Here is a 19652-nt window from a genome sequence, read left to right as displayed (position 1 = left end):
TTTTAAATATTTGCTCAGCCTGCTGTGTTTTCTTCAGTTGTGTTTAATGCTTTCCTGTCGTTTCCTGCTGCTCTACTGGATGTCCTCTCTCTTCTCTTTCCCTTCCCTTCTTCTCTTTGATAGAGGCCCGGTGGTATCTGTCCTCTCTCTGGAGCAGTCTCTTCCTTCTGCTGTCACTTCCTGTTTCCTGGGATCTCTCTTTGGTACCCTGCGTGTGGGGGTGTGTGTGGGTTTGAGTGTGTGTTATGTAACCTAAAAATGACTTCATCAACATATTAGGGCTGGGCGATGTAGAGCAAATACAAAATATATTGATATTGTTGGGTTAGGGTTAGGTTTTTGATAAATAATCATCAATCATGTGGATATAATGTAGTTCACAAAATGACATCACTTTTCTGTAATGCAGCCTTTAAACCCAGGAAAAAACACGAATGCCATATATAATGCTGTTACGATATCCAAAGACTTTGACATTCGAATTCTAAATCAACATTTGAATGCTGCGTGTCTTCTTTCTTAAAAGAAAAATGAAACTCTGTATTTGTGCACAGTGTCACAAAGAGATCAGGCTTCACTGTGATACTGTTTGTAGAATTAGATTCCAGTGGTGGCTGCGGAGGATTGTTTCAGACTTGAAATTCAAACATTTCTAATAACTCCAGAGCGTTGTAAAGTCCAAAAGTCAACATTTCCAAAATCCATAACATGTTTTTATCTAACTAAATGTTCTGCTTCAATCCATATTTGTTGGTGTGTTTCACTGCGTCTCCTGATTGCCACACGCAAAGTTAATGTTCCTTTAACCTGGCAGATAAACCTTCTTGCCTACAAGATAAAAAATATTTCTGTTTTTTTAACAAATTATCATTTGTTGTAGTGGTTCTGCCAACTATACCAGACATGCACATGTCACCTTCTGACTTAAAAAAAAAAAAAATGTTTTAATAAAAGATAAATGTATTCTTCCTCTTACAGTCCCAAGTAGTCCACTTCCTGGAACATATCTTCATCCGCTTTAATAGCCTCTGTTCCTGCGGAGTTTCCTTTGCTTCTTACAGAGCATCAAACTGTGACTCAGCAGCTCCTATTTTTATGCACTTTTAATCAGGAGACATACTCCACTTCCTGTGTGAGGATAAAGGCTCGTTTCCTCCACAGTGGTCTATGAATTCTCTCTGCGGGATAAGATTGATGGATAGAGAAGGGTAGGACAAAAGCATGGAAAGCTTTCCAGCAACCCTTCATCCTTCTTGAAAACGGTGGATGTGAAATTGGGATGGAAATTGTTTTGGTTTCATCATTCACCCTGCACCTCTTTTCTCTTCTCCCCACTGAAACCACCACTGAACCATAGTCATACTGTTGGAGTCAGAATAGCTGTCTCTGTGTCTCTTCCTCTCTCACTCTTTCATTGTGTGTGTGTGTCTCTCCACAGCATGCAACCCCAGCCTCTGCAGAGCTAAGGGTCGGGGTCTGCAGCCAAAAGGCTTGAGGGTGAAGGAGACCGCAGACTTCCAGGTTTACACCAAAGGAGCCGGCACCGGAGAGCTCAAAGTGTCCATCAAGGGGCCCAGTGAGTTGCACAGCAAACACCAGTCTGGTTTTTCTTTGTATTGCAAATTGATTTATCAACTCCATCTATGGTAATGTAGCACTTTAGAAGATTACTGATGTGCTGCATGTAGATTGTAAAACACATTTGGAGCATTGATTAACTCATAAATACAATCCTCAGATAGGCAGCTGTTTCCAGTGAATAAACTCTACTGCACGCCACCTTCCTAGCACCACTGCAGACAAAGTTAGCTACTAGCTGGTGAACAGAGTGAAGCATTTAGCAGCTAAAGATCCTGAAGATGTGAATACCAAAGCAGAGTTGTAAGAAGAGTTAATATTGGAGGTATTCATCAGGTAGCCAGAAACAATATTCCAAATAGATGTAAAATCCCATTTCTGCCTAATATGTAACTAAGTCACGGTCAGCCGTATCCATTGTAGGCTGCCACGATGTGAGGAAAATATGCAATAATGTTGTTGAATATCGATATATTACAAAAAAAAAAACTATAAAATAAAGGAATATTAAAGAGCAGCTTTCAGTATACTGCTAAAATACAACATATTGCTTGTTGAGTCAAATTAATTCCTACACAAAAGGCACAGGAAAAAAAGGTGCGGTTTTCTATTGATAAGCTCTTTGCTGTATCGCAGTCTTCTGCAATGTGAGTCGCTAGGAGAAATTATGTGCTAATTTCCATGTGTCCATAAAAGATGAAACGTTTTTTAACAATTTTTACAAATTAAAGTCAAACTTAAGCGTAACATACTCTTGGTAGCTTTATCAATAGCAGTTATTATTATTATCATTGTCCAAGCTGCTATCATCTCATTGACGACTCTCATCAAGGGAGAGTAGCTAATAGCTTCTCGTGAGACGTGTCCATCGGCAAAACTGTCCATAGCAACTTTACAGTCAGTCATTATTTTAATATTTAAAAAAATACCATATCTTTCTCAAAGGGCCATAGAATGACAGTTTGGATAAAGAAAAAGCCTTTAACGGTTCAATACAAGTGATAATATGTTGTGTTTAACTTGTTCCGTTGCCCCCAAGTGGCCAAAGGCTGAATTAATGAAGGTTCAAGCTTCATAAAGTGAACTGAAAGCTGTGTTTGACACCATACGCTGGTTGAAATTAATTTATAATGTACCCCCAGTGTGCTTATAATATAGTTATGATGCCTTGCAAAAAAGAATCAATAAATGATTTATTTTAACTTGGCTCTGAGAAGAATTGGTAAAAAAAGAAAAATGTTTTAAGTAATACTAAAGTGCACGACTGTGTTTACAGAGGGTCTTGAGGAGCCGTGCAAAAGGAAAGATCTCGGAGACAGTGTGTATGGTTTTGATTATTACCCTACCACATCTGGAACATATACCATCACAATCACCTGGGGAGGACAGCACATCCCCCGCAGGTACACACCCTCTCACCCAAACAAGTACTACCATTGAACTACGCTGACTTGTCCTCGCGACTGATCGCTCTCTGCTCCGTTTAGTCCCATTGAGGTCAAGATTGGCGCTGAGGCCAGCCAGCAGAAGGTGAGGGCCTGGGGTCCGGGGCTGGAGCATGGAGTTGTTGGAAAATCTGCTGACTTTGTGGTGGAGGCTGTTGGAGACAACGTTGGTACACTGGGTAAGTAACACAGTAACACACAGTAACATAATCCTGGGAGCAGTAAGTGTTGAATCCAAAGTTATACCTTAGTTATAACTCAATGACTGCTCTTCTAAGCTTGCATTTTTGTTGTTGTCCCCTCCCCTCCCCTCCTTTTCAGGTTTCTCTGTTGAAGGTCCATCTCAGGCCAAGATTGAATGTGACGACAAGGGCGATGGCTCATGTGACGTGCGCTACTGGCCCACGGAGCCTGGGGAGTATGCAGTGCATGTGCTCTGTAACAGCGAAGACATCCAGCACTCTCCCTTCATGGCTGAGATTGTCAACCCACCAGCCAAAGACTTCTACCCTGACAAGGTGAACACACACCCAGGGACACCTGCACGTACATGTTGTGCAGCTTCAAAACTCTCATACAATTAACTGATCAGGGATGTATTTGAATGCTGTGACAGTGTACTAGAGCCATTGTAGGTCAAGATCTCAGAGAAAATCCACATTTGTTTCACATACATTTATGGCTTTATTCTCAGAAATCTGAGTTGTTGTTGTTTTTTACAACGTTGTAGTTAAAGTCTTTTAAATGTTGAACTGTATTCCTAAAGCTCCATGAATGTGTTTATTTCCAGGTTAAGGCGCATGGTCCAGGCCTTCAGAGCAGTGGTTTGGCTGTTGGAAAGCCCACTGAGTTCACAGTCGATGCCAAGCAGGGAGGAAAAGCTCCTCTGAAGATTGTGGCTCAGGTGTGTTTCAGCATATGACGGCATGTGTAGGATCATCTGCTCCCGGGTCAGCCCCTCACACACCTCTGTTTGTTTTTTGTGCTCAGGATGGTGAAGGTACTCCTGTGGACGTACAGGTTAAGGATAATGGCAACGGCACATACGCCTGTACTTACACCCCACGTAAACCCGTAAAACACACTGCCATGGTCTCCTGGGGAGGAGTCAACATCCCTGAGAGCCCATTCAGAGTGAGTACACACACACACATTTAGAGAAGGTTTACAAAAAGGACATATTATCATGGAGAAGTTTCTCAAGCTGTTGTGTTTTTGATCGCAGATGAATATCGGTGCAGGATGTCATCCAAACAAGGTGAAGGTGTCGGGACCTGGTGTGGCCAAGACCGGCCTGAAGGCCTTCGAGCCAACGTACTTCACTGTTGACTGCGCAGAGGCTGGTCAAGGTGACGATACATACAACTGTTGCACACCATAATCACAGCACAGTATTTTCTACCACTACATGATTGATGTTTTGTAAACCATATGAGAGATCTGCAGTGTGTATTTAAAGCTGCAATAATCAACATTGGTTTATCAACAATGGATCATATTACTGTGTAAGTCGTAGTTCCAAACCACAGATAACTATCACCCGGTCTGCTGTTCTTTGCAGCTTTACAGAACAATCAAGCGTTCGTCAGCCCATTGTTTTAGTTTTCCAGACTCTCATTGTTTCAACCAGCTGTTTTCAGCAAAAAAAACAAAAGGCACTCGGCACCAAATGACAGATGGACAAAGTTAGCAACAAGCTAGTGTAGAAAGTGGAGCATCTAGCAGCTAATAAGATATTTCCCTCAAGTTGGTGGAAAGCAAAACGGATCTAAAAGGAGTGAATATTAGGCTTTCATTCTTAAGATGAATGCATCTTTTTATTATAGTGTGTTTATTTTAGTTTTTCTTAACTTTAGCTGAACTAAGACAATAGAGTCAACATTACTTTGGAGCATCAGTTGAAATCATCAGTATGTTATGAAGACTCTTGTCTCCGGCCCTCAGGTGACATCAGTATAGGGATTAAGTGCGCCCCCGGAGTGGTGGGACCTGCAGAGGCCGACATCGACTTTGACATCATCAGGAACGACAACGACACATTCACTGTCAAATACACTCCTCCTGGAGCGGGCAGCTACACCATCATGGTGCTGTTCGCCGACCAGGTGAGTCTTGAGTCATGCAATGTGCACGTGGAGGATGTGGTGCGTTTGTTAGAACGTGTGTTTGACCACAGTATTGCTTGTGTTTGTTGTTCAGGCTATTCCAATGACGCCCATCAGGATCAAAGTGGATCCTTCTCATGATGCCAGCAAAGTCAAGGCCGAGGGTCCAGGACTCAGCCGCAGTGGTGAGAACAAGAACACAGTAGTTGTTTAGTGTAATCTGCAACTTTCTCTGGTGATCACAGCTCATACCAACTACCCAGTTCTTTTAGTTATTGCAATAAAACATAATTGAAATGAGAACAATCCTTTCTCTCTCTCAGGTGTTGAGTTAAACAAGCCCACTCATTTCACTGTGAGCACTAAAAGCGCAGGAAAGGCAAACCTGGACTGCAACTTCAGCGGCCCGACCAAAGGAGAGGCTGTCAAGGACTTTGAAATCATCAACAACCACGACAACACACACACTGTGAAATACACACCTGTGCAGCAGGTAAGATGGTAGAAGCACCCGCACATGCACTTCTTAATATGTAGGCAGAGTTCGATGAGAAAAGTCTGTGCGCTAAGTATAAAGGTATTTATTACCTCAGTAAACATATCCCTGATGAGTTTATGTGTTTGTGCTTATATTATGTTATAAGTCAGGGCAGCATGATTCTATCCCCCCCCCCTCTGCTACATTATACCATGTGTGATCACCTCTGTCCCTCCTCCCCTTCCTGCTCCAGGGTCCTCTGGGAGTCGCTGTGACCTACGGTGGCGATAACGTTCCCAAGAGCCCCTTCAACGTTGCTGTGGCCCCCACACTGGACCTCAGCAAGATCAACGTCACAGGCCTGGGAGACAGTGCGTACATTCCTCTTATCACTCATCACTGTAAAATGATCGGTCACCCTAGAGACGTATAGCATTTCTCTTGTATGCATGAAAGCCCATTTCTGGCAGCAAAAGAAAGAAATGGATGAAAATTTGGGCATTGCAGATGATGATTATTATTATTATTATTATTATTATTATTATTATAATATTTGTCTTTATACTGATATACTGACTATACAGGATTTTGACTTAAAATAAATTAACATTATATATCAAAATGATGACTCAGTATTCTGTAGTTATCAATTGGTGACTTTGTCTAACATGAATGAATAATTTAATCACGTCTGTTGGTCCATTTTTTTTGTTTTGGTGGTTGCCCATATATCAACCATATAATTAAATATCTGGAATAGTCTTGTTCCCACCGCATGAGGAGTGTCTATGTGTTCACAGATCTACAGTGCTCTCTTGTCTCTGTGTGTCATTGTAGAGATGACTGTCGGCAAAGACCAGGAGGTGACTGTCAAATCAAAGGGTGCTGGTGGTCAGGGGAAGGTCGCCGCTAAGGTGACTGCACCATCAGGGAAGCCAGTGTCCAGCAAGGTGTGTATTAGAATTATAAATGTCTTACATTTTGAGCAAACTCTTTCGTCTTTATTATGATGCATACAGGCTGTTGGTATGTGTTTGTATTACTGTTCATATTTCTTGTTCCAGGTTGAGCCAGGGCTGAGCCCAGAGAGCAGTCAGGTGAAATTCATCCCCCGCGACGCGGGGCCGTACCAGGTTGAACTGACCTATGATGGAATGCCGATCCCCGGATCCCCCTTCAACCCCACAGCTTACCCCGTCTCAGATCCTTCCAAGGTTAGCCAATTACTGACAGACACTACTGTTACACATCTACACAATAAAATGTGAAGGATATGTAAAACATCTAAATTGAGTTTCGCTTCATTTCTAACATTTTTACGTTTTTACGTATTTATCTATTCAAATATCAATTTTACTTTATCAATGTTCTATTTGTTTACTCATTTTATTTGATTAAATACCTTATCTGTAACTACTGTATACAGACACTTACCATTTCATTTTTCTCACAATCACTGCTCATGGACTTGATGCTATTTCTATTTTCAATTGTATTTTTTATATCATTCTTTATGATTTTAATTTTATTTATTTTTATATATAATTATTACTACTTTTATTATTGTATCATTCTTTAGGGTGGGTTTGGGATGGTAACGCTCGGCTGATTGTAATATAAATGCTCCTGACTTCTCTTGTTTTTACACTGCCCAAGATTAGACATTTTTTAAACATGAATGAATCAGAAGTCATTTTGTTGTGACACACTTGTCACATGCATTAATCATGCATCTGTCCTCTCAGGTCCGCTGCTCTGGCCCAGGCTTGGAGCGCGCCAAGGTCGGGGAGAAAGGGGAGTTCATTGTGGACTGTACCAATGCCGGTCCGGCCGAGCTGACCATCGAGATCATCTCCGACAGCGGCACAGAGGCCGAGGTTCGCATCCAGGACAATGGAGACGGGACCTACACCATCACCTACATCCCTCTCTACCCCGGCTCCTATACTCTCACCATCCGCTACGGAGGCCAGGATGTGCCCAACTTCCCCGCTCGGCTCACCGTGGAGCCAGCCGTCGACGCCAGTGGAGTCCGTGTGTTCGGACCAGGAGTGGAGGGCAAAGGTAAAATAACCTGCAAAAGATTAAAATGTTTATTAAGTGTTTTGGTCACTCACTATATTTTATGTATATATTTTTCATTGTTCTGAGGCAAAAATAATGTTTTATTTTATTTTGCATATCCTACATGTATGCATTTAGTATTGTGTTAAGTAACTATATATATATATATATATATATATATATATATATATATATATATATATATATATATATATATATATATATATATATATATATATATATATATATATATATATATATATATATATATATATATATATATATATATAATTAATCCTCTTCCCTTGTATAGTCTGTCAGATGTGACTGATCCACATTGTAATACAGTATTTGTGCGAGGCACTTGTAGTTATTCAATCAAAGCGAGCTGCTGCGCCACAACAATCCCTGACCTCATATTACCCTCTGTAAAAAAGATTCCATTGAGTTCCACATGGTGTGGTGTGCATATTTCAAATTTGGAAACGGAAAAACTCTGCATCAGAAGTATCTGAAAGGGATTGGTGCATCTTTAAATGTAATCAAAGCTTTCAAACAATTCACCAACATGCTGCTTGTTCCCTGTCCTGTGTTTTTAGGGGTTTTCCGTGAGGCGACCACAGACTTCACTGTGGATGCTCGCGCTCTCACGCAGACCGGAGGTGATCACATCAAAACCCTCATCAGCAACCCGTCTGGCAGCCGTACAGACGCCCTGATCGCCGACCTCGGAGATGGGACCTACAACGTAGAGTACACTCCCTACGAGGAGGGTGAGTTCAAACAGTACAATATGTGCAGAACTTGTTGGTCTGTTATTCTCCCACACATGAGTTAGAGGCTGATGTTGTGTGTATGCCTCAGGCCCACACAGTGTGGAAGTTTGCTACGATGGCTCTCCAGTGCCTAAGAGTCCGTTCCGCGTTGCCGTCACTGAAGGCTGTGATCCAGCCCGCGTTCGTGTGCACGGCCCTGGCCTGAAGGGTGGCACCACCAACAAGCCCAACAAGTTCACCGTGGAAACCCGGTGAGTGAGACAAAAACCTTCTGTTGGAAGAGTTCAAGGTGCAAAACACAAATGTGACTGAAGTGTTTCCTTGATTTTAATGTCCATGGTCTTCCCTCTGCAGAGGAGCAGGCACTGGAGGTCTGGGTCTGGCAGTGGAGGGTCCATCAGAGGCCAAAATGTCCTGCACTGATAACAAGGATGGCAGCTGCAGTGTGGAGTACGTCCCATACGAGCCCGGCACATACAACCTCAACATCACCTATGGAGGACAGCCCATCAAAGGTACAGCTGGAAAAACTAATAGTTAATAATAAAAACATTTCAAAATTGTCATGATTAATTTATTAAAAATATTAAATATGAGTGAGTTAACTTCTGATCTGGTTGCATCCCAATTAAAAGATTGGTTTCCTGAAGGGACAGGAATACTGTGACTACACTTCTGTACGATGTCCAAAGCCGGGTTCAGATAATCAGCTCGATCATAGCATGCTGCATGGATCATGTATTTCTAGTATCGCCCTGGTTCCCTCAACAAAAAGCCAATGGGATTTTTCCTTTGGATTATTGCAGTAGATAAATTCTGTGGCAAACAACATGGGGTATTTACTGACTCAGCTTTTGTCGTAGAACAGAACATGAACATCTCTTAAGCTTGTGTTAACAGACCTTCATTCATCTAACCTAAAACGCATTTAAAAACAATAATACATTGACTGCTGACTCACTTTTAGGAGTAATTTCTGCAGCGTCTGTTATGTGGCTCTGAAAAAAGATCCGATTTTAGACCGGCACAGTGAGAGAACTTCTTATTTTTTTAGAATATGTTTTTCTAACTTTTCTGAGGTTGTGTCTGTGCAGGTAGTCCGTTCTCTGTGCCAGTCAGTGACACAGTGGACAGTACCAAGGTGAAGTGCCAGGGTCCAGGCCTGGGTAATAATGTCCGAGCCAACATTCCTCAGGCATTCACAGTGGACGCCTCCAAAGCTGGAGTCGCCCCAATGCAGGTCCGCGTGCAAGGACCCAAAGGTAAGTGTGTCTTCTAATGTTTCTGTGCATCTCTATTCACCATTAACTATAGATAGGAGCTAAGTAAGAATTGAAACAATTCTAACACTTTGTATTTAACCTGTGTGTGTGTGTGTGTGTGTGTGTGTGTGTGTGTGTGTGTAGGTGTGGTGGAGCCTGTGGAAGTGGTGGATAACGGTGATCAGACTCACACAGTCAACTATGTTCCCACCAGAGATGGACCCTATTCCATTAATGTATTGTATGCTGACGAGGAGATCCCACGCAGGTAACGCGCACAGATTCAGTGTACAGTCAATATTGTCTAACACCCGAGTATGTGTTTGTGTTCATGCAGCCTCGCTTCTCTCCCCCGTCAGCCCCTACAAGGTGAAGGTGCTCCCCACCCACGATGCCAGTAAGGTGCGTGCCAGCGGCCCCGGCCTCAACACCACCGGGGTGCCCGCCTCTCTGCCCGTCGAGTTCACCATTGATGCCAAAGATGCAGGCGAGGGATTGCTGGCGGTGCAGATCACTGTGAGTGCTTGCATTTATGGCACACAATAAAAATGAAAACTAGTAATTTTGGAAGTAATCTTCAAACTTTGGTCCCTTTCCCCCCCGCAGGATCCGGAGGGGAAGCCTAAAAAGGCTAATATCCGTGACAACCACGACGGGACCTACCTGGTGTCCTATGTGCCCGACATGACTGGCAGATACACCATCCTTATAAAGTACGGAGGGGACGAGATCCCATACTCACCCTACCGTATCAGGGCGCTGCCCACCGGAGACGCTAGCAAGTGCACTGTCACAGGTATGTACAGGACGGTTACACCACTGTTTATACAGTTGTTTTCATATGTTAAAAACATGTGCGCATGTGTGGTTTGACTTTAAATCCATTCTATTGTTGTTCAATTTCTCTCCTGCCTGATTTATGAATTTACAGTTGTATAGAATACACCCAGGATTCACCAGGATTTTATGTCCCCACACATCCAAATGTTGCAAGAGGACCTGTTTTCAATGTGACATAAGGTGTAAATCAGCAAGAAGCAACATCTCGGAAGATGATTCCTATTTTTCTTTATAACTAAAACAGTGTTGTTTATGTTTCATCCACAGTTTGAGCTATTAGGACATGCACTTACTCACTTTCTTGCAGAGAGTTACATGAGAAGATTGAACTTTAGAGGTGCTGGTGGGTGGATTTAGTTCCCTTTATACAGGCTTGCTGTTACCACGAACAGTTGTTATGCTAAGCTAAGCTAAGCGGCTGCTGGCTCCAGCTTCACATTTAGTGTCGTACATGAGAGTGGTATAGAAAAAGATGTCTATAATGAATTAATTAATGTTGTAATCTGCTTATATAGTTATAAGCATTGTTAAATATTCATAATGTTTTTTAACAATAATCATAAAACATAAAGCAGATTTCTTTTATGACTTCTAAGGTCATGTATCATTATTCTTCATAATTACTGAGTACTCACTGCCGCTTTATATTCAATTATATTTTTTTCACTTCACTGAAAGCAAATCGTGACCACTTGTAGCGAGTGTAGTTAATGGATTATTATAAAGATTACAATGCATTACAACTATGGGAATTATAATATATATGATCCTTGCAAAAAAAGTATTTTTTAAGATATTTAATAGTGCTTATAACTATTATTATACGTATGTTTATAATACTTTATAGACAGGCATCAGAGAGAGTGTAGCTGAGAACTTGCATCTGTGAGGATCAATCAGTTGTGAAGAGTATCAGCGATCAGATTTCTCTCTCCCTGTACCTGCTGCTCATATCACATTTTTCATGCATTATGTTGTGTTCCTCACGCTGTGCTCCTCAGTTACACTCCCCTCACCCAAGTCCCCGCTGCATACACACACGTACACACACACACACACATCCTCCCTGCTTCACACTCCACCATCACCGTTTGTTTCCATCCAAGTGTTTGGAGCACAGTTATTGCCTCCCACCACCCCCACCCCCACCTGACTGTCTTTTATTTGTCACCTTTTTTTTTTCTCGCTCCCCTGCTTCTCACCGTTCCTATTATCAGTCTCAATCGGCGGTCACGGTTTAGGTAAGCCTACTGAACGACTTTGTAAAGTAGAGGAACTACTCTACCTTTTCCTCCTTTTCTGTCAGCATGGAGGATAGTGGCACCAGCTTACAGGATATCTCTCTCTCTCTCTGTCTCTCTCTCTTTCTCTGTCTCTCTGTCTCTCTCTCTTCTCTCTCTCTCTTTCTCTCTGTCTCTCTCTGTCTCTCTGTCTCTCTCTCTTTCTCTCTTTTCTCTCTCTCTCTCTCTCTGTCTGTCTCTCTCTCTGTCTCTCTTCTCTGTCTGTCTCTCTCTTCTCTGTCTGTCTCTCTCTTTCTCTGTCTGTCTCTCTCTTTCTCTCTGTCTCTCTGTCTGTCTCTCTCTCTTTCTCTCTCTCTTTCTCTCTGTCTGTCTCTCTCTCTCTCTCTCTCTCTCTCTCTCTCTCTCTCTCTCTCTCTCTCTCTCTCTCTCTCTCTCTCTCTCTCTCTCTCTCTCTCTCTCTCTCTCTCTTTCTTCATCCCATCTTCATTTCCCACTTCCTCTGTCATAACCCTTTGTCTTTTTCCTCTCTCCTTGTTTATTGCACAGACTAATGGACTAACGGAGTAGGTAGGATGGCATGGTGGAATGGCTAATCTAGCTTTCAGTTCTACATGGGAAAGTGTATGATAATAACATAAGTCATTGGTAACAACATACAGTAGATGGAAATAACATGACTAGATCTCATCCATCTTCATGATTGTGGAATGTGCATGCTGAATGTTGTGTGTGAAAGGAAGTGTGTGCAAGTTTGTTTCTCTAAAATATAAATAAATAACGCATGATATCTGACCCTTTCTTCTCAATTCTTAAGGCGCTGGTGTTGGCCCAACTATCCAGATTGGTGAACAGACAGTCATCACAGTAGACGCCAAGGCTGCTGGGAAAGGCAAGGTGACTTGCAGCGTGTGCACGCCCGAGGGGGCGGAGCTCGACGTGGACGTTGTTGAAAACGAGGACGGCACATTCGACATCTTCTACACGGCGCCGCAGCCTGGCGAGTATGTCATCTGCGTCCGTTTTGGAGGGGAGCACATCCCTAACAGCCCCTTCCAAGTCACGGTGAGTGATGGGCATTTTCACTTTTATTCAGACATGGTAGGTTCGCTGACAGTTTAGTGGAACAGAAACAAAGGAACAAGAAAAGACAGAACCGAGTCAATAACTCAATACAAGCACATAAATAAGAAATCTGTGCATCAGAATTTCTATGGCTGCAGGGAGGAACATGGATATGAAGGTGGAACTAGTGAGCTTGTCTTATCTTTTTTCCTTTCCTACCTTGATATGGGTCTGATGATTAGTTTACAAACATTCATTTCAAAGGCTTTTAGAAAAAAGTATTAATATTAGGGATGCACAATATTATATTTTTTTCAGCATCTAATGACCGATGAGGATGCAGATAACATTATTTTTAAAAAGAAGTTTATAACATTTAGTTTTATTATGCACACCTGAGGGTAAGAAAGGCTAAGATGTAGTGAGCAGAGATTTAATATTCCATAGCTTTGACCTAATCAAATAATTGATCATAGCGTTACTTATTGTCTAAACTTAACAGTAAAGACGAACAGTAACAGCTGAGATGATTTGCTTTAAACCCAGACTTAAGATGCAGTGCTTTACGAGGAATGCCTTCAACTGCATATCGATGTTTTTTAACAGGCAGGATAACAAACACACACACTGAGCTCTGTGTTTAGTGTGAGTGTGGGATGTCGCGTGGACCAAAGTTCCTTGACGCTGTTTCTCCCTACAGAAGCTTCGTGATTGGCTCCTGGTTGCGCCAGACATTTTCTAAATGACTGATTGTTTTATTCCCCTCCAATCCCTTCCATCTTTTTTGACCCTCTCCATCCCCTACACAACCCCTACCTCCCCCCTCACCACCTCCCACCCCCCTCAGGCGCTGGAAGGAGCTCCATCAGACCAGCTCATGCAGCAGAACCAAATGCCCCAGTACTACGCTCAACAGCCCTGGGTACCTAAAACCTCTGACTCCAGCCGCTCTCATCCCTCTCAGCTCCATTTTGTTGAACTTCTTCCTTCCTCTTCTCCTTTCTCTCCTCCACATCATCATACATGGCCTCCTTTCATCCGCCTGCATCAGTGTCTGCTGTCTCTCATTGCAGGTGTTTTAGCTCTGAGGGGACTTTTTCTGCCATTTCACTCCCTCCATCTCATAAACAGGATTCCTTAAACAACATGGACAGTGCAACAGAGATGCACAATATCAAAAAGGCACATTAATAATATTCTTTTCCTGAGTGTTGCAGCTCCAAAACATGTGAACCCATTTTTTTTATTCAGCTACCTGGGAAATATTTCTCCTGCAATTTGGGAATAAAATATTTTCCATAAAGCATTGTGCAGCCCATGTTCATGTTCAGCAGTGCTCCATGTCAACACTTAGGAGACAAAGGCCATTTTGAGACTGATCAATGTGGGCGTGTCAGCTGCTCTACATTTTACAAAATGGCTAACTGCTTTGTCATTCTCCCTTGACCTACCAGTGTTTTTGTCCTCAACTCATTCTCTCTCGCAGTGTGTGTCGGTGTCATCATCCTGCCCATGATCAATCATTCCATCTCATGATTGTCTCATCCCATTCTCTTTGTTGGTGTTTGAAAACTTTTGCCCCTCTGTCCTGCGCTGTGTTGATTGTATCTGACGTATGCTGTCACTGTAACCACAACCTCTTCAGATACTGTGTCTGACCTCTGCCCTCTGTCTCCCAGGCAACGGACAGACCAATGGGAATGAATGGTCTGGATGTGGCGGGGCTGAGACCATTTGACCTGGTCATCCCATTCACCATCCAAAAGGGAGAGATCACAGGTAACATAATATTGGGCACAGACGCATCTTTATTGATGATTTCTGTGCTGCATGTATCTCACTCTACAGTACGTTTCTGTCCTTTGCTTAAGGTGAGGTCCGAATGCCATCGGGCAAGGTGGCCAAGCCTGACATCACAGACAACAAGGATGGCACCGTCACTGTCAAGTATGCTCCCACCGAGGCTGGTCTGCACGAGATGGACATCAAATACGACGGCATCCACATCCCTGGTACAACCTGCCTCACAAGTGTTGCAAAAATACAACAGAAATGTGTAACATCGAAGGTGCATGATAAATTCTTCCTATTCTCTGTGTTGTCATTCACAGGAAGTCCCTTACAGTTCTATGTGGACTACATGAACAGTGGCAATGTCAGTGCCTACGGCCCTGGCCTCATCCATGGGACTGTCAACAAGCCTGCTGTCTTCACTGTTAACACCAAAGATGCTGGAGAGGGTATGTAGCACTCGTATGGCGGTATGCCTCTGAGTGTATGCAGCACCTTGTGTAGAAATGTAGTAGTCAACACTGTATCAATAATTGTTATTCTTTTTCAACAAAACCACACTTTCCAGCTTGCTCAAACTTTTAACACCACAGCAGACTGAAGAGAAAGAATGCACATTACAATTGTACAATTTCAAAGGAGTGATGAACAACCCCCTCTGTTCGTATCATGTCCTTGTAGGTGGTCTGTCTCTGGCCATCGAGGGTCCATCCAAGGCAGACATCAGCTGTGTTGACAACCAGGATGGGACCTGCACTGTGTCCTACCTGCCCGTCCTGCCCGGAGACTACAGCATCCTGGTCAAATACAATGACAAGCACATCCCTGGCAGCCCCTTCTCTGCTCGGATTACTGGTAATGTCATCTCCATTGTTACCTGGAAATATGAAGGCCATCCCATCACTGACATCTTCACAGTGGCTGGATCTTTTTGCAACAACACTTTTAAATAATTCTTAGTCTCATGGACAGTCAAAAAGAAGAACTCCCTAAAACTATGGTTCCAAAGCTGGTGGCAGGGACGCAGAGTCATTGCACATGACCAGGGAGTGAAATGTAACACGGATAGAGAAGTTCACTCAGTAGAGTGCATCTCTCCACCCTCTCCCCTCCCAAAACACAGAAGAGTTGAATCTTACTCTATTGTCCCCCCCCCTGGCTCCCTTACAGTCATAAATGAGCAGAACAAATATTAAGGGGTTAATAAGTCTAGTAGTATGAGAGATTAGATGAAGAAGCCCATCCTGCTTTGAGTTTGCTGAGAACAGGGTGGTGTCATGTGTGTGTATAAAAACAGTTAGGCCAAAGTGCGTCTCCTTTTGTTGGTTTTCCAAATATTGTCATTAGTTAATTATAAAAGCAATTGATGTACATATCAGGGAGCATGACAGAAAAAGCTATCTTCTCTCCTCTGAGTGTGCCTGTCACTGCTGTGTCCTCAGGTGATGACTCCATGAGGATGTCCCATCTGAAGGTGGGCTCAGCCGCAGATATCCCACTGGACCTGGGAGAGTATGACCTCAGCCAGCTGACCGCCTCCCTAACCACGCCCTCGGGCCGCGAGGAGCCCTGCCTGCTGAAGATTCTGCGTAACGGACATGTTGGTGAGTGTGTGTCTGATGCAAACGAGGAGGAATGAACTTCAAAATTAAGTATTGTCATGTTTTTAACCCTCCCGTGTTGTTTTTCTGCATGCGTCTGTCACAGGCATCTCATTTGTTCCTAAGGAGATTGGAGAGCACTTTGTGAACATCAAGAAGAACGGTCGCCATATTCCCAGCAGCCCCATCTCTGTTATGATCAACCAATCAGAGATCGGTGATGCCAGCCGTGTGCGTGTGAGTGGACAGGGCCTTAACGAGGCCAGGACCTTCGAGCCCGCGGAGTTCATCATCGACACTCGTGATGCAGGTAGAGCAGGGGTCGGGAACCTATGGCTCTTTCGATAACGCAATATGGCTCGCAGACAATTTTGAGCTGACATTTAACATGATTAACAAGTAATAAATAATTATATTTTGTCATTTTAAAGTAAAACATTTAGCAGCGGATTTGTTTTTAGTTCTCCCCTCTCCTTTCCTCCACTCTGTCTCTGACTGTAGGTGTGTTCACACGTGTGTGTGCGTAGGGGGCGGAGCCCCGCCCGTCGCGAAACCGAGCAGAGGACAAACTGCACAAAGCAAGCAATAGACCGGGGGTGTCAAACTCAATCACAGAGAGGGCCAACATTAAAAACTAGGACTACGTCGAGGGCCAAACATGGTCCACATTTATTGAACAGGATACACATATTGGATAAAGTGCAAAAAGATATAGAACATATTTAAGTCAACTGCAGACGGGTTGCTGAGCAGTTCAATTAAAATATCTGAGCTGCAAAGTCGGCAAATGGTCTCAGTTGATCAGCAGAATGCTGTCGGGAACACAGCGGTGGAGATGTTTGTCAGTGTTTGGAAACACGTAGTGACCAAAGTTTCCTTCTGCATCCGAGTCTCCCACAGGCAGCTCGTCATGATACATGTCTGTGATCACACGGCCCTGAAGCTGCAGGTTTAACAGTGAGATGCTTCGTTATGTCGCACAAACAGTCCAGCTCACATCGTCCCAGAGATCTGTGGTGCGTTTCCCTTTGCTTTCCAAAAACTTTCATTCCATTCACATATTTAGATACTTTCTCGAATGGTTGTGCCATGCATTGATTTAATTACCAAAACCGGCGGGCCAGTTATGACAGATATGATATTTTCTCGCGGGTCGGATATAATTGCCTTGAGTTTGACACCCGTGCAGTAAACACTGAAACGTGCTCATAAATGAGATAAATAACGTAAGCATTTAGTTTATTTAATAAAAGAGCACGTGTTCAATGAAACACTGATACCGCTATTAGTACTCGGAGAAGTGTTATTCTTAAAAAATGCACGCATAAAGTTGCATTTAAATCTATTAAATATATGGCTCTCAAGGAAATACATAAAAAAATATTTGGCTTTTATGGCTCTCCCAGCCAAAAAGGTTCCCGACCCCTGAGGTAGAGGCTCAAATATTTCTATATGTGCTAGTTTGTTACATTTCATTTTTAGTCATCTAGATTTAATATCTATTTACACCAGAAGTATGGACTCAAGTCTTGATGACTTTTTAGACCAGAATTGCCAAAATCAAGTGCATTATGACTTGTTTAGGACTCTAAACTAAAGTTTAGAACTTGGTGTATGACTTGGGACTTGACTCTGAACTTGGGACTTGAATGCAAAGACTTGACTAACTTCTATGATTCTCATGTTTCTTCCGTACAGGCTATGGTGGCCTGAGCCTTTCCATTGAGGGGCCCAGTAAAGTGGACATCAACACGGAGGACCAGGAGGATGGCACCTGTAAGGTCACCTACTGCCCCACTGAACCAGGAAATTACATCATCAACATCAAGTTTGCAGACCAACATGTGCCAGGTGCTTACCTTAAAACAGCCAGGGACCACAGAGCTGAGCAATGTTGTACTGAATAACTAAACTGAATCCATCATTGTGTGTGTGCATAGGGAGTGCATTCACAGTGAAGGTAACAGGGGAGGGCAGGATGAAGGAGAGCATCACCAGGAAGAGGAGAGCGGCATCAGTCGCCAACGTCGGCAGCCAGTGTGACCTCAGCCTCAAGATCCCAGGTATGAATGACACCATTATGCATCTCTCTGATAACTAACTTCACATCATGACGCAGTAGGATGTGCATCTCTTTCCCTGATAGAATACTTTGGAAAAGCCTGGTCTTGCTGAATTGGAAAGACTGCTTTTGACCCTTGTGCGACTTTAAAGCGAGACCATGTCACTTTTGAAAAACAGAAATGACACATTCTTCCTCTTACACAATGACTACTTTAGTTCATAAGCAAACACACCCTTCCTCAATTTAAGACACAGGGGTCTTGCTGCTACTGCGTTACTTGGTCTGGTACGACCAGTCGCTTTTGGTGACGAACTTTCGCTAATGTCAGCAAATTTTATAGAGATTTTTCTTTGTAACTGACCACTTCTGCTGCTATACACTGCCTATGGATAAGTACCTCATACAACCCCACTTTAAACAATCACAACTGTCTAAATACAGACAGCAATTTGCTTTAAATGGCTTTAGTCGTGCTGGTAGGTGGATTCTTTTTTTTTTTACTTTCGCACTAACTGCATGCTGGATTCAGCTCGTACAGAGAGTGGAATCAAGCCAAACTAAGCAAATGAAGCAGATTTCCTAAAACATGATCTGTTCATTTAAAACCAACTGACTCCACACAATCTTATGAGATGAGGAGATACTTTATGTTCCATTGTCAAGTAAAATAGTCTCACTGCATGTGTGTTTTCAATTATTCAAACCTGTGACTGTCTGTCCCTTCAGAGATCAGCATAGCGGACATGACCGCTCAGGTGACCAGCCCGTCTGGCCAGGTTCACAAGGCGGACATCATGGAGGGAGAGAACAACACTTATTGCATTCGTTTTGTCCCCACCGAGACGGGCGTGCACACTGTGTGTGTGAAGTACAACGGCGTACACGTGCCCGGAAGCCCGTTCCAGTTCACTGTCGGCCCCCTGGGAGAGGGCGGTGCTCACAAGGTCCGTGCTGGAGGGCCCGGCCTGGAGAGGGCAGAAGCTGGAGTACCAGGTGTGTGTGTGTGTGTGTGTGTGTGTGTGTGTGTGTGTGTGTGTGTGTGTGTGTGTGTGTGTGTGTGTGTGTGTGTGTGTGTGTGTGTGTGTGTGTGTGTGTGTGTGTGTGTGTGTGTGTGTGTGTGTGTGTGTGTGTGTGTGTGTGTGTGTGTGTGTGTGTGTGTGTGACCACCTGACTCTGCTTTGGCCCCTGTTTTGTGCGTAGCTGAGTTCAGTATCTGGACGAGGGAGGCTGGTGCCGGCGGTCTCAGTATTGCTGTGGAGGGTCCGAGCAAGGCTGAAATTGCCTTCGAGGACCGCAAGGACGGCTCCAGTGGAGTGTCCTACATCGTGCAGGAGCCTGGTGAGA

The 19652-nt window shown here is 43.4% G+C and overlaps 1 protein-coding gene across 5 annotated transcripts in view; it reads left to right on the top strand.

The window, feature by feature from the left end:
• Nucleotides 1–19652, top strand: part of flna (filamin A, alpha (actin binding protein 280)) — a 46764-nt gene that overhangs the window by 22097 nt on the left and 5015 nt on the right. For 2 of the 5 annotated variants that reach the window (XM_029436650.1, XM_029436649.1), the window contains 34 exons: nt 1439–1576; nt 2855–2981; nt 3066–3202; nt 3345–3541; nt 3814–3927; nt 4014–4157; nt 4249–4372; nt 4968–5128; nt 5223–5313; nt 5452–5621; nt 5860–5977; nt 6444–6556; nt 6671–6820; nt 7352–7670; nt 8270–8443; nt 8535–8697; nt 8801–8961; nt 9541–9708; nt 9853–9976; nt 10068–10224; nt 10315–10504; nt 11766–11789; nt 12604–12851; nt 13699–13773; nt 14531–14630; nt 14723–14863; nt 14963–15091; nt 15324–15497; nt 16085–16246; nt 16350–16553; nt 17942–18094; nt 18184–18306; nt 19035–19301; nt 19509–19646. In XM_029436650.1, coding sequence (XP_029292510.1) covers nt 1439–1576; nt 2855–2981; nt 3066–3202; nt 3345–3541; nt 3814–3927; nt 4014–4157; nt 4249–4372; nt 4968–5128; nt 5223–5313; nt 5452–5621; nt 5860–5977; nt 6444–6556; nt 6671–6820; nt 7352–7670; nt 8270–8443; nt 8535–8697; nt 8801–8961; nt 9541–9708; nt 9853–9976; nt 10068–10224; nt 10315–10504; nt 11766–11789; nt 12604–12851; nt 13699–13773; nt 14531–14630; nt 14723–14863; nt 14963–15091; nt 15324–15497; nt 16085–16246; nt 16350–16553; nt 17942–18094; nt 18184–18306; nt 19035–19301; nt 19509–19646 — 5178 coding nt within the window. The remainder of the gene's footprint in view (nt 1–1438; nt 1577–2854; nt 2982–3065; nt 3203–3344; nt 3542–3813; nt 3928–4013; nt 4158–4248; nt 4373–4967; nt 5129–5222; nt 5314–5451; nt 5622–5859; nt 5978–6443; nt 6557–6670; nt 6821–7351; nt 7671–8269; nt 8444–8534; nt 8698–8800; nt 8962–9540; nt 9709–9852; nt 9977–10067; nt 10225–10314; nt 10505–11765; nt 11790–12603; nt 12852–13698; nt 13774–14530; nt 14631–14722; nt 14864–14962; nt 15092–15323; nt 15498–16084; nt 16247–16349; nt 16554–17941; nt 18095–18183; nt 18307–19034; nt 19302–19508; nt 19647–19652) is intronic. The other 3 variants (XM_029436651.1, XM_029436652.1, XM_029436653.1) reach the window with 3 other exon arrangements.

This window comes from Cottoperca gobio, chromosome 7 (assembly GCF_900634415.1).
Source record: "Cottoperca gobio chromosome 7, fCotGob3.1, whole genome shotgun sequence".
Lineage (NCBI taxonomy): Eukaryota > Metazoa > Chordata > Actinopteri > Perciformes > Bovichtidae > Cottoperca > Cottoperca gobio.
The sequence above is the reverse complement of the archived record's forward strand: the minus strand, read 5'-3'. Positions and strand labels throughout refer to the sequence as shown.